At 41.0% G+C, this 17,884-nt stretch overlaps 1 protein-coding gene across 1 annotated transcript in view; it reads left to right on the top strand.

Annotated features, from left to right (window-relative positions):
* The window catches only part of PKP-BETA1 (plastidic pyruvate kinase beta subunit 1), a 102,953-nt gene that overhangs the window by 15,149 nt on the left and 69,920 nt on the right, over nt 1-17,884 (top strand). Inside the window, exon 3 of the mRNA XM_088961379.1 lies at nt 2,504-2,669. Within this exon, the coding sequence (XP_088817505.1) occupies nt 2,504-2,669 (166 nt within the window). The remainder of the gene's footprint in view (nt 1-2,503; nt 2,670-17,884) is intronic.

Here is a 17,884-nt window from a genome sequence, read left to right as displayed (position 1 = left end):
TCTTTGTAAAGCCGATGGAGAATCTGGCTACCACCTCATGGTCTCTTGTAAGGCTGCTAAAACTGTTTGGGAGTGGGTTTTCTCCCGCTTTGGGTGTTCTTGGTTTCCTCCGGAGAGTGTCCAAAGGTTGTTCTCTCCTTTTTTCAGACGGTCTAAGAAGCGAGGGAAGACTATGTGGAGGAGTATTAGGGCAGTAGTGTGTTGGTCATTGTGGGAAGAAAGAAATTCACGTATTTTTTTAGACAAGGAAAGAACCCTGGAAGAACTGTTAGACCTAATCCTTTTAAGGGCTGCCCACTGGCTGAAATCCTTGGAGTTGTTTTCAGACTTTCCTGTGGATGACTTGCTAAGAAACTGGAAAGAGATTGCTTCCACTGCCAGATGCAAGAGGACTCTTTGTCCCTCTTGGTTCCCTCCCCCCTCGGGTTTCATTAAGTTGAACGTTGATGGCAGCAGTGTAAGGAATCTAGGACCCTCTGGGATTGGAGGACTTTTCAGGAATGAGGAAGGGGTTTTTATTGCTCTATTTTCTGGCCCTATTGGAGAAGGTGACTCTCTTAGGGCTGAGATCCTTGCAACACTTGAAGGAATTCGAAGAGCAAAGGAATTAAGTGGCAGCCGATTGATCCTGGAAGGTGGTGGTTAACTGGTTGAAGAAAGAGGGCAGTGGTTTGTGGAACTTTAACAATGAAAAGAAGCAGTTCTTATGGATGTGTAGGGACATTGAGATCCGATACAGCTGGGTGAAGAGGAGTGCCAACTCATTTGCGGATGGGTTGGCCAAGCAAGGGGTGAATAGGGTCTGTATTTTGGACTAGTTTTTAATTTTTTTTTTCTCTCTGTATTCTCTTTGTATTCTGTATTTGGGGAGCTAAGGTATTTTATCTCCCCTCTTGTATACATACTTCATCTTTTCTCTTAATTTAATGAAGCTGGTGTTATTGATAAAAAAAAAAAAAACAGTCCTGTCAATCTTGCCAGATCTGATATGCATATTTACAATTAATAAAGATATGGTGAACAGTTTCCAAGCTGCTATTACAAAAAAATGCAATTTGGGTTTTCCACAACCACCCCTCTTTTTATTAAAATTTCAGCAGTAAGTTATTTGTCCTGCACTGCTACTCAGAACCAAATTTCAGTTTAACGACCCAATAAGTGACATTTATTCTTCCATCAAGCTTTAATTGTTTTTCTTTTTCTCAAAAAAAAGTTGCAAAAACAAAAAGAATATACTACAATCCATGTATAATCTGGTAAAATGCTGCTAATGCACCAGTGCCCAGATTACTCATAAAACAAGCAATGAAGCTGAGTTTGATTGCTCCTTTAGGCTGAGTTTGGAAGGAGTACAAATGCAAATATGTAGAGCGCAAAACCTTATATTTAATACTATTTTGTATGTATTTACACTGTGCATATTTGCATTTGTACTCTTTCCAAACTGAGCTTTAGAGGGTAGGAACACAATAGCAGCAATTTTCTTAATTGGGTCAAAGATATGTAAATTTCATTCCAGTTCCCTGTATCATCAAAGGAAAAGTTACATTTTAATTGTTTCCAACCAATCTATGGATCTCTAAATCTTCATATGAAGTCATTGAATTTCTCTCTTCCCAGATGCTCCAAATTGTAGCCCCTCAATGGGGTGAGAACCTTCTCAAGCACTTCCTTCAATCTGATGAAGGTCTCTAGTCACAGATCTGTAGGTACTGCCAACCAGATTTGTAGGATAGTAGTTGCTAGTGTTCAAAACTCCTTTTCTTTTAGTACAACAACTAAAGTGGTTTTCATGCTTTTTTTTGATAATTTATCTCTAAAGAAGTTAGAGTAATTGCGCGGTTTCTACTTTACTGTTGTTACCGAAGGAGTTAAGGGTCATGGGTTATGATTAGCCTGTTGGGTTGTGACTGCTAAAAGAGACTGGCACTATGTTGAGAAAATCTAGTATACATTCTACCAATGGAAATACTGTACATTCCGTACTCTCTAATCCTCTAAAGGAACTTGGTAAATAGGATGATTGACACAATTTTATTTTGTCTTTTTTACATTTTACAATTTACACCCTTTAGGGTGTGACCTGTTAATTTTGTTCCATATGTCTTATGCATGCGATGGACATGGTTTTTCAAGGTGATTGTTCTGGTTTACCTGATGCTACATTAAATCTCCTTTTACTGATGGATAACTTGGGAATTATAACCCTATCGATGCTTTAGATTTCCCTCAAACTACAGTTTTCATCAAGCATATTTTAGGTTTTCCTTTTAGGGATTTGCACTTTGTTTTGCAGAATCCTTGAAATTCAATGAATATCTTCCTGTTCTTTATGTAATACATGATTGTAACATATTTGTTAACTTGTCTTCTGTTGAGTATGTAAGCATACATGGATAAGTTGTCGACAAGGATGTAAATTGGTTGTTATATTCTGTCTTAATTCCTTTCTATTTCCTAACTTTTCTTTCTTTTTTTTTTAAATAATTTTTTTGGTCACCAGGGCCCTGAGGTTAGAAGTGGTGATTTACCACAGCCAATCACATTAACAAGTGGCCAGGAATTCACTTTCACGATTAAAAGAGGCGTTGGCACAGAGACATGTGTCAGTGTAAACTATGATGATTTTGTTAATGATGTAGAAGTGGGTGATATGCTTCTTGTTGATGGTATGCTGCATTTTTTTGACGACGCTAATGTTGGTTGTTTTTAACTGCAACATTCTAACGAAAAGATGTTTAAATCAATTATATCAACATTGTTCAATTATAACAATTTAAAGGTATCAATTGATTAGAAATGTTATAGGGTGGGCCTTGGCACAACGGTTGGGTTGCTCCATTGTGCCCTAGGTGGCCAGGGTTCAAATCTTGGAAACAGCCTCTTTGTATGTGCAGGGATGCTTGCATACATCTCTCCCTCCGTAGAACCCTGCATTGGCTGGAGCCTTGTGCATTGGGCTGCCATTTGATTGATTAGAAATGTTTAGAAACTAATCATCACTGTTAATCTCCTGGGTCTTAGTAGTTTTTTTCTATCCTAGCCCATCCTGACTTATCCTTGGTTTCTGTTTCTTGAGGTGCTATTGAACAATATTCTTGTTGTGATTTTTTGCTCTCTCAAATGCATACACCTACACATACACCTCCCACAAAAAAAAAAGACAAAGAAGTTATTATTTAAAAGAAAACCTATTTGCTTTTCAAAGATACTACCAAAATGTTCCCAAAAAGGTCGGCACAAAGTTCTTGACTATGCTTTTGCCTCCTGTAATTTGAGTGACCAGTACACTGGTTACCTTGTTTTAATCATTAGAGGGATTTACATTGTTCACGTGTACACACACAAAATCTGTATAATATGCATGCACATATATAAACACACATTGCATACCAAAATGAATGCAAGGTAACAGAGTTAACTGTGAAAACATATTCATATACATTTTGACCATGTCTCCCACTCAAGAATCCAGATGAAATATAAATTAGCAACAATTTTGAATTTAGAGAAGAAGAAATAAAAGAACGAGAAGAAACAAGAGGACGTTCAGGAGAAAAAGGAAGAAAGCTTGATTTTATTTCTCTCCAGTCCCTTAATCATATTTTATTAGAATTGATTATAATGTAATGTACACTCACAAAGGTGCCCCTAGTAGGGTGGCTGAATTGATAACAATAAAAACAAAGAAAATAGGCCCACAACTAAGGCCCATTAGCTAATAAATAAGAACTAATAGACCCAATAAGCAAGAAGACACTAAGGCCCATTTGGCCCATCATCTCTATACTCCTTCTCAAGTTGAGCATAGATGTCATTCATGCCTGACTTGCTTACTTAGTGGTGCAATTGTGCCTTAGGAACAGCCTTGGTCATAACGTCTACTAACTACTCCTCTAAAGCAATGAAAGGGAGACAAGCCTCCCCTCTAGCTACTCTTTCTTGTATGAAATGTCTATCTACCTTAATATGCTTTGTTTTGTCATGTTGAATTGGGTTATGACTTATGAGCAAAGTTGATGGCGACCTGATTATCATAGTATAGCGTGGGGGGTTTTATCATAAGTAATACCCGTTTCCTCTAGGAGAAACTTAAGCCACAACTCTGAAACCCAATGAGCCATGGACCTGTACTTTGTCTCAGCTGAGGATCTATCTAATACATGCTGCTTTTTATTTCTCTAAGAAACAACATTCTTAGCAACTAGAGCATAGTACCTTGATGGGGATCTCTTGTCATCAATACTACTTGCCTAGTCAACATCTATATAAGCTTCTAACTTCATGTGTCCATGTTTGGCAAAGAGAATACCCTTCCCAGGTGTGTCTTTCAAATAACATAAAACCCTCTCCGCAACAACCATTGTGTGTCTTTGGGGACATGCATACAAAGGTATAGAAGCTTTCTCAAAAGTTTGAAACACTCCCTTGTCAGTCCATTAGTAGCTTAGAGCTTATGATTCCTGTTGAAATAATTTAGTTATTCTGTTTGGCTAGTTAAAGCGTTTTTTATTTCTGTTATTTCTGTTATTGTATTCACGTACAACAGGGCACAAGGGTCTTTTCCCTTCTTATTTCTTCCACCCTATATAATATAATAAAAGCTGGCGCCGCTAGCACGGTTCTATTGCTCCAAACTCTTTCTTCTTCCTTTCTTCCTTCTCCTTTCTCTCTTCTTTCCTTCTTTTCTCTACTTCCTCATATTTCAATCGGATTTATTGTCAAGATGGTATCGGAGCAAGGCTGTTGAATCTGAGCAACCAAGTTTTTTCTCTTCAAGTTGCTGAATCTGGGCAGAACAAAGGATTGAATCTGGGCTGATCAAATCAGATCCGCAACTGGTACAACCCTAAAGTTTTCTTTCTACTTTTATTTCTTTCCTTGGTTGTGTACCAAGTGGAGAGCAAATCAATCAAAACCACTGAATGTCGACAGAATATTGTGAGGGTTATATCTTTTATTTGTTGGATCGTGTGAGCCTGTAAATGTCGGCAGACTTTTGTGAGGGTTGTATCTTTTATTTGTTGGATCGCGTGATCCTGTACCTATGAAAAGGTGACTGTAGGTCGTAGATGACTTGTTTTCTCTGCTCGTTAGTCTGATTTCATGTGTGTTAGGATTTCTCTTATTGATTAATGCTGTGGTGGAACTTATACGTAATTGATTAATGCTGTGGTGAAAATCAGTCTCGTCATAGTTCTTCTTTGGAAGTTGGTGCTGTTTGTTTTTGTGCTCAGATTAAGTCCAAAACTGAATTGTTGTGTGTGGAGCTTATTGATGTAAGGAGGGATCCTAAGTTGAGAGTTTAGATAAAAAAACTTGTGCTTACCATGCGTCTGAGAATTCTGCTACTTCAGAGATTCTAGGGAGCCACAATGGAGTGAGTGGGGGAATGGATATGAGGTTCCCCATGGCTATTATTCCCTTTGATGGTCTGAACTACCTTGAGTGGTCTAGGGGAATAAAACTCTACATCACTGGTAGGGGGAAAATAGGATACACCAATGGGAGAGTGAAGGAACCGAAGTAGGAAAGTGCTGAATATATTAGGTGGAACCAAGAGAACAATATGGTGATGTCATGGCTTTTGGTTTCCATGCTACCACAGGTAAGGAAGACTTTTATGTGGGCTGAAACTGCTTGTGAGATATGGGAACAAACAAACTCCACCTATTTAGAGCAGAGACACTATGCCAAGATATATCAACTGCAAGCTGAATCCTCTACTTGCAAGCAGGGGGAGAGGAGTCTCTCGATGTACTATTCTGATTTGACATTGATATGGAAAGAACTTGATCACTACCAGAATGTGAATTGGAATTGTGATGAAGATGCAAAGGCGTATAAGTCACTTGTATCTCAGCAACGGGTCTTTGCCTTCCTCCTAGGGCCGAATCCTTCATATGAGTCCATCAGGGTGCAGATCCTGGGTAGTAAAGGCTTGCCATCAGTTCAGGAGGTGTATGCCTTAGTACAGTCAGAAGAGAGTAGAAGAAATGTGATGAATTGTGTAGAGGGGGAGTCAGTTGCCTTAGCTGTTCGGGGAAATTCAGATACAAATGTCGGAGGTGCTTTTAAGAATGGTGACTCTCAGAAAAGAACAAATGATAAGAGTAAACTTTGGTGCATTCACTGCCAGAAGACACGACACACGAGAGATACATGTTGAGATCTCCATGGAAAACCTAAATGGGCACAGGATTTGGGTAAGAGGTCAACACCTGATCAGGGCAAGAAACCAAGCTAGTAGAATTAGAAAAAGTATAGCTTAGCTAATATGGCGTCGACAGAGACTATTCCATTGGTAACTTAGGAGAGGCATCCCAGTTCTGACCCTAAGGAAGAAATTATCAACTCCTTTCGTGACCATTTGGAATTGTATGGTAGGACTCTTCGCTAGATGGATTCTGGTCCTACTCCCTCTACCTCTTTCGCGTCTACATCAGGTAATATTGCCACTGCCTTCCATGTGTCATTTCATATCACTGATTCTCCTTGGGTTATTGGCTCCGGAGCCTCAAACCACATGACTGGTAAGTCAAATTTATTTAAGACATATAACCTTCTCTCTGGGAGAGATAAGGTGAGACTAGCTGATGGTTCTTTCTCTACCATAGCTAGCCAAGGTACCATACCTCTCCCACTCGGCCTTAGCCTTTCTAATGTACTGCATGTTCCGAAATTACCTATAAATTTGCTGTCCATTAGTAGTATAACTCACTCCTCGAACTGTTCAGTCACTTTTTTTCCGTCTTCATGTGTGTTTCAGGATTTGGCCTCGGGGAAGATGATTGGTAGAGGAGGCATGGCGGATGGTCTCTACGTGTTGGGGAATACAACTGGCCTTGTAGCTACAGAGTCCATGAGTTTGTCAAGTGAGAGTCAAGCCTATTTATGGCGTAGTCGTCTAGGTCATTTTTCTTTTGAGTCATTAAAAGTTATGTTCCCAAAGTCCTTGTCAGTGAGTCAGTTACAATGTCAGACATGTCAATTGAGTAAACATTGTAGAAGTTCTTTACTTTTGAGAAATAAATGATCTGAATTTCCATTTCATATTGTTTATTCTGATGTTTGGGGCCCTGTTACCTACCCACTGAGGCTGGATATTAGTACTTCATTACCTTGATTGATGATTACTCTAGATACACTTGGGTTTACCCTATGCGATCTCGAGATGAAGTGCCAAAAATTGTCAAAGACTTTCAACGCATGGTGTTCACTCAGTTCCAAACTAAAATCTGTTGACAGACGTTGTTGTACACATGTTTAGTACCGCAAGGGTTTTTTTGTAATTTCTTCATTTTTTATGTTGTACGACCATCCTAGTATAAATAATAACATACTGTACACACCCGCAGTATTCTTTAGGGCTCTAAGTCTTCTCGCCTCTCCTCTCTTTCTCTTCTCCTATTCAACATGGTATCAGAGCAAGTCGTCTAGGCCTGAAGGGTGATGTCGTGCAAATCTGATTTGTTCATCTTCCAAAGTCGAGCAGTCAGTCTCTTTATCTCCCAGCTGTATCCATCTGCTGTTCGACCTTAAGCGAGTAGAAGCCTGCCTGACTTTTCATCTTCCAACATAAAAAAAAGTTCTGGTTTATTAGAGAGTTTTCTATCTGATGTTCAAAGAAGTCTGCCTGACTTTTCATCTTCCAGCGTGGAGAAAGTTCTGGTTTATAGAGAAGCTATCATCTGATGTTCAAGAAAGTATTATATACTGTTCATCTGCTGTTCGGTGCCTTGGTATTCGACTGAAGTTTTTTTTTTTGTGCTACTTTGCACCCATTGATGGACTGTTGATGCCCTAGTATTCAACTGAAGTGTTCCTTTTTGTGTTACTGCTGTTCGGCTACCCTGTTGATGGATTGAAGTAGCTCTTTCTTTTACTTTGCTCTCATTGACTGTTCGACTGCCCTGAAGTTGGCACTGTTCCAGGTCTGCCGATTAGGTGTGTGGTGAACTTCACCTTCCTCCTTTCATTCTGTTGTGGGGTCGTATGATCTCTGTAAATCCGTAGGTCATACAGACTTGTTTATGTGATGCAACTGCAGTGTTTGTCTTTTCGGATCCCTGTAAAACCGTAGGTCATACAGACCTGTTTACATGCTGCAACAGTAGTGTTTGTTCTTGGATCCCTATGAAACCGTAGGTCATAAGGACCTGTTTGTGTGCTGCAATGGCAGTCTTTTTAGTGGACTGAAGGTTAGGAAGTGCCTGGCGCCTTCTGTAACAACTCTATGAGGTAGTGCTCCTTCTTTGGATGCTGTTTTTTAAACCTGAAATCATGAGTGGTGAAGATTCAACCACATCTAGAGTTTCTTCAATGCAGAATGGAATGAGTGGGGGTGGTGACCTATTCTTTCCTATGGCTGTTGTCCCTCTTGATGGTTTAAATTACCTAGAGTGGTCAAGAGGGATCAAGTTATACATCACTGCAAGGGGGAAGGTAGGCTATATTAATGGGAATATTAAAGAACCACACTCTGGGAGTGCTGAATATGATAGATGGAATCGGGAGAACAGTATGGTTATGTCTTGGCTCTTAGTCTCCATGCAACCTCAAATAAGGAAGAATTTCATGTGGGTTGAAACTGCAAATGAGATATGGGAACAAGCAAAATCTACATATTCAGAACTGCGACACTATGCCAAGATCTATCAATTGTAGGCAAAATCGTCTACTTGTAGACAGGGGGAGAGGTGTTTATCAGTATATTACTCTGACTTGACTTCTGTTTGGAAAGTGTTGGATCATTACCAGAATGTGGATTGGAAGTGTGACGAAGATGCAAAACCGTACAAGAAACTTGTCTCCTAGCAAAGAGTGTTTGCTTTCTTACATGGTCTGAATCCTATGTATGAATCTATCAGAGTCCAGATTCTCAGTTCTAAGGATCTTCCATCAGTTCAGGAAATTTATGCTCTTGCACAATCTGAAGAAAGCAGAAGGAATTTCATGAACAACCCTAGTGGGGATGCAGTTGTGTTGGCAGCAAAAGGGGGTGTCTCTACTAGTGTGGGATCTTCTTCCACGAAAGGAGATCTCTACAAAAAAATAGAAGATAAGGACAAATTGTGGTGCACTCATTGCCAGAAGCCCTGACACACCAGAGATACTTGTTGGGATCTTCATGGGAAACCAAAATGGGTCCAAGATCTGAATAAGAAGCAAGGTTCAAATGTGAATAAAAGGTCCGAACAGCAAGGTACAAAGAAATAAAACATGACCAACATGGCTACTCGGGAGAATTAGCCCTCCATCCCTATTGTGACTCAGACAATCTCTTTGGATCTGACCCAAGGGAGGATATTATGAATTCCTTCCATGACCATTTAGAGCTCTATGGTAGAGCAATTCGTCAGATGGATGCTCCTTCCTCAATTTCATTTGCATCTACGTCAAGTAACTTTGCCACAACTTTCCATGTTGCTTCTCACACCCTTGACCCTCCATGGATCATTGATTCTGGAGCGTCAAAACACGACTGTTACGTCCTCTTACTTTCAAACCTATCATCTTCTTTCTGGAAGAGACAAGGTGAGACTAGTTGATGGATCATGCACTTCCATAACTGGTCAATGAACCATTTCTCTTCCCCTTGGCTTTACCCTATCTGATGTCCTACATGTTCCAAAATTTCCCATTAATTTGTTCTCTGTTAGTAGTGTTACTAATTCCTTAAATTGCTCAGTGACCTTTTTCCCTTCTCATTGTGTGATTCAGGATTTGGCCTCAGGGATGACGATTGGTAGGGGATGTATGATAGATGGACTTTACATGCTGGAGAATAAGGTTGGTTTTCGTGTTACAGAGTCTATGAGTCAGTCTTGTAAGAGTCAAGTTTATTTATGGCATTGTCGCCTTAGTCATTTGTCTTTTGAGTCTTTAAAGGTTGTGTTTCCCGAACCGTTTAAGTCAATGTCCGTTTCAGATTTCTCTTGTCAAACGTGTCAGTTAAGTAAACATTGTAGAACTCATTTTCTTCAAAAAAATAGTAAATCTGAATTTCCTTTTCACATCATTCATTATGATGTATGGGGCCCTGTTACTTTACCATTTGTGAGTGGTTACAAGTATTTTATTACCCTCATTGATGATTATTCTAGATATACTTGGGTAAATCCTATGCGAACCAAGGAGGCAGTACCAAAATTTATCCAAAATTTTCAGTGGATGGTCTTCACTCAATTTCAGACTAAAATCCAAAATTTTAAGTCAAACAATACGAAAGAGTTTTTTCATAGTGATCTCACGGAGTTCTTTGCTTTGCGTGGTTCACTTCACGATAGCTCTTGTGCCCGAACACCACAACAAAATGGTGTGGCTGAACGGAAGAATCGACATCTCCTTGAAGTGGCTTGGGGTTTACTATTCCATATGAATGTCCCCAAACGTTTTTGGCTTGAGGCTTTTCTTTGTTCTACTTACCTCATTAACCATATGCCCTCTCGTTGGTTAGAGTACGAAGCCCCACATCAACTTCTCTTTCCTAAGGCCCCCTTCTTCCCATTCCTCCTCGTGTATTTGGTTGTCGGTGCTTTGTCCAAAATCTGTCTCCCACCCGTGGGAAATTGGATTCTCGTGCTATTCCTTGCATATTCCTTCACTCAAAAGGGATATCGTTGTTTTGATCATGTTTCTCGGAAATTCTATGTCTGCATGGATGTTTCTTTCTTTGAGGATGAACCATTCTTTTCTGTTTCTCCTCAAGGGAGTGTAGGCATGAGGAGAAACTGGTTCAGCTCACTTCTCTTCTTGATCCTCCGCCTTTTCGTGTCTTCTTTCGTCGTCGCGAAGGCCAACCAAATTCAAGAGCTGTGGAGAATCTAGAAGCTGTACTTCTAGTGCCATCAAGCACCTCGGGGGAGGATCATACCCACTCAGGTAACTTGGCTCCCAATGATGTCCCTGATTCTATTGAAATTGATACCTCTGCTGCTAATGACCTTGACCTTCCTATTGCTCACAGGAAAAGTGTTAGATTGTGCACCACTAAACATCCCATTTCCAACTTTGTTTCCTATGAGAACATTTCACCCTCATTTCATGCTTTCCTTACCTCTATTGATAGATGCCATGAAGGAAGAAATAAATGCCCTTCAAAAAAATGGCATATGGTATCTTGTAGATCTTCCTAAGGGAAATGATCCAGTTGGATGTAAATGGGTGTTCACTGTGAAGCATAGGGCTGATGGAACGGTGGAGAGGTATAAAGCTCGCTTAGTGGCAAAGCGGTTTACTCAAGTGTACGGAGTTGATTATGCAGAAACTTTTGCCCCTGTTGTCAAGATGAACTCCATTAGAGTTCTATTCTCTCTTGCTGCTGGATTGGGATCTACATCAGCTTTACATCAAGAATGCATTCTTGAATGGTGATCTTGAAGAGGAAGTTTACATGATTCAACCCCCTGGTTTCCTGGCTCAAGGGAATGAACAAAAAGTATGCAAGTTGAAGAAGTCTTTATACGGGCTGAAATAATCACCAAGAGCTTGGTTCAGCCGATTCTATGTTGCGGTTCAGTAGAAATGATACAAGCAATGTCAACCAGATCACACACTGTTTGTGAAAAGAGGAGAAGGTAAAATGGCTGTTTTAATAGTATACGTGGATGACATAATTGTTATTGGTGGCTGGAAGGATGAAATCCAGAGGTTGAAGGGTTTCCTTGCCACTCAGTTTGAAGTGAAGGATCTAGGACCTCCCAGATACTTCATTGGAATTGAAGTTGCCCGATTAAAAAGGGGTATCTTCATTTCCCAAAGGAAATATGTCCTAGATTTACTTCAGGACACTGGAAAGATGGTGAAGCCAGTTGACTCTCCCATTGACCCCAGCCATAAATTAAGTGATAGCCAAGGTGAACCTCTCAAGGATGTGAAACAGTTTCAGAGGCTTGTAGGGAGATTGTTATATCTTTCTATGACTCACCCAGACATTGCTTATGCTGTTGGTGTCCTCAGTCAGTTCATGCATGTACCTAGGTCTTCTCATCTTGAGGCGGCAGAAAGAATCCTCCGATATCTAAAAAAGTTTCCTGGTGCTGGCTTGTTATTTCAAAGGCACAGGCATTTGAAAGTTGAAGTTTATACAGATGCAGATTGAGCTGGATCTCAAAGTGACAGAAAGTCTACTAGTGGCTACTGCACCTTTATAGGAGGTAACCTTGTTACATGGAGGAGTAAAAAGAAAAATGTGGTGGCTTCGTTGTCCACCATTCCGACGCATGTTTTTTGGTGTCGTTGCCTTGTCCATAACTTGTCCCCTACTCGAGGTAAGCTTGATCTCAGGTTATTCCTTGTGTTTTCCTTGGCTACCCTTTATCTCAAAAGGGGTATCACTGCTATGATCCTACCTCTCGCAAGCACTATGTCTCCATTGATGTATCATTTTTTGAGAATCAACCTTTCTTCTCGGTTTCTCCTTAGGGGGAGAGTAGGGTTGAGGAGAAACAGGTGGCTCAAACTCAACTACCTCCTTTACCCGATCCTCTTCCATTCCGGGTTTTTCATTGTCGCCATAAAAGCCAACAGAGTTCAAGAGCTGTGGAACCTGACACTATGCAACCAACATCATCGAATTCACCAGAGGCAGATCCGTCTCATAAGCCAGGTACACTTGCTCCTGTTCTTTTCAATGTTGATTCACCTGTCATCAATGATCTTGATATTCCTATTGCTAAGAGAAAGGGTATTAGATCTTGTACCACTAGTCATCCTATCTCTAATTTTCTGTCCTATGATCACGTTTCACCTTCATTTCGTGCATTCCTCTCTTCTATGGACAGTGTCCCCGTTCCTAAGAATGTGGCAGAAGCTTTATCTAAACTTGAATGGATAGATGCAGTGCAGGAAGAAAATGATGCATTACACAAAAATGGCACTTGGGAGTTGGTGGACCTTCTTGAAGGGAAGAACCAGTGGGTTGCAAGTGGGTGTTCACAGTGAAACACAAGGCTGATGGAACTGTTGAAAGGTACAAGGCTAGACTGGTAGCAAGAGGTTTTACATAGGTATATGGAGTGGACTATGCAGAGACTTTTGCTCCAGTAGCCAAGATTAACTCTATCTGGATCCTTCTTTCATTGGCAGCAAATCTTGACTGGGAACTTCACCAATTGGACACCAAAAATGCTTTCTTGAATGGTGACTTGGAAGAGGAAGTGTACATGACCCAACCTTCAGGTTTCTGTGCCAAAGGCAGTGATCAAAAGGTGTGCAGGTTAAAAAAATCTTTATATGGGTTGAAACAATCACCTCAGGCTTGGTTTAGTAAGTTCCATTTAGTAGTTCAACAGATGGGGTTCAAACAATGCTAGTTAGATCACATTATATTTGTGAAAAGAGGTGAAGGGAAAATTGCAGCTCTTATTGTGTATGTGGATGACATAGTGACATAGGAGATTGGGAGGCAGAAATATGGAGACTAAAAATTTCTTAGCCACTCAATTTGAGGTGAAAGATCTAGGCCCCTTACGTTATTTCCTTGGAATTGAAGTTGCTTGCTCTCACAAGGGCATCTTTATTTCCCAACGGAAGTATGTACTAGATCTACTAGAAGAAACATGCAAGTTGGGAGTAAAAACAATTGACTCACCAATTGAATCCAATCATCAGTTGGGAGACAATCAGGGAGAGTTTTTGAAAGATGTGAAGAAGTTCCTATTGAACAGTTTTTGTATGCCCTTAGCTTCAATCAATTCTGATGTACTTTTTTTTATTAATGTAAATAAATGAAGTACATGTTTGATTCATGTTGTGTGGTATACTTCTGTGTAAGACCCTAAAACTGGACACTTAATGAGACTTGTGTTGGTTTTAAATGTTCACAGCCGTTGGATAAGTCTGGGGAGATTTATCCTGCCAAGGCTGACATTGGTGTGCTGCCAACTGTTGGGGTGGCTTGTCTTAGCCGCCAGGGTGAGACTCAAGGCACATGCAGTGTGGGATTACTTGAACCCTTGAACCGGACCAGATTTCTAGTATTGCCCTGGACCTTGGAGATTGATGGGAAAAACTGAAAAGTTACACCTGACCCCTAGACTCGATTATGGTACTGCACTAGGTGTTGGATTGGGTTGTCTTTGACATGTCAATCAGTGAGATTTTTAGCGGGGGTCAAAACCTGGGTATGTTGGGACAGTCTGAGAATTCATCTGAATGGGTGATCATAGTGACGGGATCAACCCCTTTGTCGGACAAAGGTAATGATCGGGGATGCATTCTCTTTGATAGAAACCAAACTGCCGGCAGTTGATTTCAATTGTTGGAATTTTGTTCTGCAAAATTTATATATATGATATATACCTACCTAAGTATGGTTTCAAAATATTTGCAAATGGTTTTAATTCCTAGGATCCATGTGAGTAGAGAGTGCTGCATTGTTCCTTGCAGCCGAGGGAGAGGTCCTCTCTTGTCGGGCAATGTTTGATCATTATGGGCTGAGAGGTTAAGTATAAGGCCATTTGGGATAATACCTGATGGGCTAATCTTGCACCTGCCCACAGTCCCTGGGTTTTTATAAGATGGCTTGGCCCAGGGACCACTTAGTGTAAGTGTTGGGCCCATAGGGTCCATGTGATGGGCTCAGGGGGTTCACTGGGGGCTCTAGTGAATTTGGCTAGGCCTTGTAACAAAGGCTGGGCCGAACCCATGTGGCTGGTGTGTAGATCAATGCTTGGGTCCCATGCCATACAAAGAAGCCGAACTGGGCAGCAGTTTGGAAGACTTTTGAGCATTTGATTCTTATTGGGCCTAAAGCCCATTTCGAATTGGGCTGATTTGATCAGTCATTTACAGGGGGCGGATCTGAGATTAGGATGAACACAAAAGTTTATCTAATTTGCAGATAAGATTAAGAAGAGTTCTAATCCAAATACAGATTTGGATAAGGGCAACTCCTGATATGATTAGGAGGTTTTTTTAATCATTAAGCAACTGGAGGAAACCCTATTCGAATTACAAGAATTCGAACCCTAGGGATCTCACAGAACACTCTGCAGTTTTGAGATAGGATCTCATAAACCCTAGAGAAGAAAAAAGCCGTTCGCCATCTTCTTCTCTAGCCTTCTCCTTCAGTAGCCGCTGCCATCTACTCCATTTCGATTTCTCTGTGAGAGAAAAGATCAAGAAAGAGTTCTTGATATCAGTCTTTGCTGAAAGGTTGATTCAGTTCGGTGCTCATTGTTTCCAAAGGATTCTTGTGAAGGATTCAGTGTGTAGGACGCACTCTGCTGGTTCTGTTCCATAGTTGTTGTGTCATCTTCAACAGGAGCAGGTCTTGGTGTCTTCTTTGGGTGTGAACACCAACTTTGGGAGATATTATTTCTCTAGATCAGATATAATCACTCCCTTATCTTTTGGTTCAGATCTTGTTCGATTTTGTTGTGGAATCCGCTTGCGGCAATGTATTTGGCTTCGGTTGTGGAATCTGTCGTGGACCCCTGTTTGCTGCTTTTCCAGCAAACAACACACAATCCTATCGTGAATATGTAACCAGATGTAGACTTTCTATTATCTGGGTCTGACTGGAAGTCGGCATCGGTATACCCTTGGATCTGTAGTGATATACCATCAAATACTAGACAAAACTCTTTTGTCCTACGAAGGTACTTAAGTATGCATTTCACAGCGGTCCAATGCTCCTGCCCTGGGTTGGCCTGAAATCTACTTACTACACTCACCGCGTGAGCAATATCGGGGCGAGTGCATAGCATGGCATACATGATGCTCCCCATGGCTGAGGCATAGGGGACATTCTTCATGTCCTCGATCTCCTCAGATGTCTTGGGAGACATCTTCTTGGAGAGAGTAACTCCGTGCCCGAAAAGAACGTTTCCCTTCTTGGAGTTCTCCATGCTGTACCTTTTGACAATTTTGTCAATGTAAGCAGATTGGGATAATCCTATTATCTGCTTCGATCTATCTTTATAGAGTCGAAGACCTAGTATATAAGACGCTTCTCCAAGATCTTTCATGGAGAATTGCTGTGAAAGCCATACTTTGATCGAGGTCGACATTCCTACATCATTCCCAATGAGCAGGATATCATCCACATACAAAACCAAGAACGTAATCATATCCCCACTGGACTTCTTGTATACATAGGGCTCATCCGGGTTCTGCTCAAAATCAAACATTTTGACGGCAGAGTCAAACCGGATGTTCCAACTCTTAGAAGCTTGCTTAAGTCTATATATGGATCTATTAAGTTTACATACCATGTGTTCCTGACCAGCAACAATGAAGCCTTGCGGCTGCTGCATGTAGATATCTTCAGTAAGATCTCCATTCAGGAATGCGATTTTGACATCCATTTGCCAAATCTCGTAGTCATGGTATGCTGCTACAGCTAGCAGGATCCTAATGGATTTAAGCATGGCCACAGACGAAAAGTTTTCCTCACAATCGATGCCCTCTTTCTGTATACCCTTTTGCCACCAAGCGAGCCTTGTAGGTCTCAACATTGCCATCGGGGCCCTTCTTCCTCTTATAGATCCATTTGCAACCAATTGCTTTTACCCCAGCGGGCAGATCTACTAGAGTCTAGACTCCATTGGCCTTCATTGAGTCCATCTCAGCTCTCATGGCATCTACCCACTTCTGGGAATCTATGTCCAACATAGCTTCCGTGTAAGTCACGGGATCTTCCTCACTTGTCAAGGCTTCCACCAGGTAACTATCCTAGTCATAACCATAACGGACTGGTGGCCTGGATACCGGGGTAGATCTTCTAGGTTGGTCACTACCTGGAACATGTGGGACATCTCCCACTACTCCTAAGCTCTTCTCATCAAGAACAACTTCTTGACGATGATTGTTTAGGATGTAATCTCCTCCAAGAAATGGGCATTCCGACTACAAAACACCTTCTGTTCCTCTGGGTCATAGAATAAATAGCACATAGAGCTTTTGGGTAGCCTACAAATAGGCAACGACTGGTTTGGGATTCCAATTTATTCGGGTTCGTTCTTTTAACGTGTGCCAGACAACCCCAAATCTTCAAGTGTCTGACACTTGGTTTCTTTCCGCTCCAAAGTTCATATGGAGTGCTTGGAACCGATTTGGTTGGAACTCTATTCAGCACGTAAATCGCAGTCTCTAATGCATATCCCCAAAAGGATGTGGGTAACTCTGAGTGTGCGAGAAGTGACCGGACCATATCAAGTAAGGTCCTATTCCTCCTCTCTGAAACACCATTGAGTTGTGGTGCATCAGGAGGAGCTAACTGCGATACTATCCCGTTGACCTTTAGGTAGTCTCTGAATTCGTCAGAGAGATACTCGCCACCTCGATCGGATCGAAGGGTCTTAATTTCTCTCCCCAACTGTTTCTCGATCTCTTGTCTAAACTCTTTGAACTTTTCAAAGGATTCAAACTTGTGTCTCATTAGGTACACGTAACCATATCACGAATAATCATCGGTGAAAGTGATGAAATATACGTGTTGGTTACGAGCCTTAACATTCAGGGGCCCGCATACATCACTATGTATAAGGTCAAGCGTGCCCGTACATCTTTCAGGCTTGCCTCCGAATGGCCGTTTTATCATCTTACCATGAAGGCAAGGCTCATAGGTGGGAAGATCTTCTATAGTTAGAAAATCCAAAGGACCATCCTTTACCAACCTTGTGATTCGGTTGATACCGATATGGCCAAGACGGTAATGCCACAGGCTCGTGGGACTAACGGTATCACAAGTTCTTTTGGGAACGTCAACCGATGTAGTTTCGGCTATGTTGGTTTCTAGAGAAGGATGTAGAACATAGAGACCGTTCTCCAGTTCCTCGTATGCGATGAATTTATTGTTTCTTTTAATAGTAATCGTATTACTAAAGAAAACAAAATATTCATCAGCACACAATTTTGAGACAGAAATCAAATTTCT

The sequence above is a fragment of the Nelumbo lutea genome, chromosome 1, assembly GCF_056320005.1.
Source record: "Nelumbo lutea isolate HS-2025 chromosome 1, American lotus-T2T, whole genome shotgun sequence".
In the NCBI taxonomy this organism is placed as follows: Eukaryota; Viridiplantae; Streptophyta; class Magnoliopsida; order Proteales; family Nelumbonaceae; genus Nelumbo; species Nelumbo lutea.
This window is presented reverse-complemented; position numbering and strand designations above follow the sequence as displayed.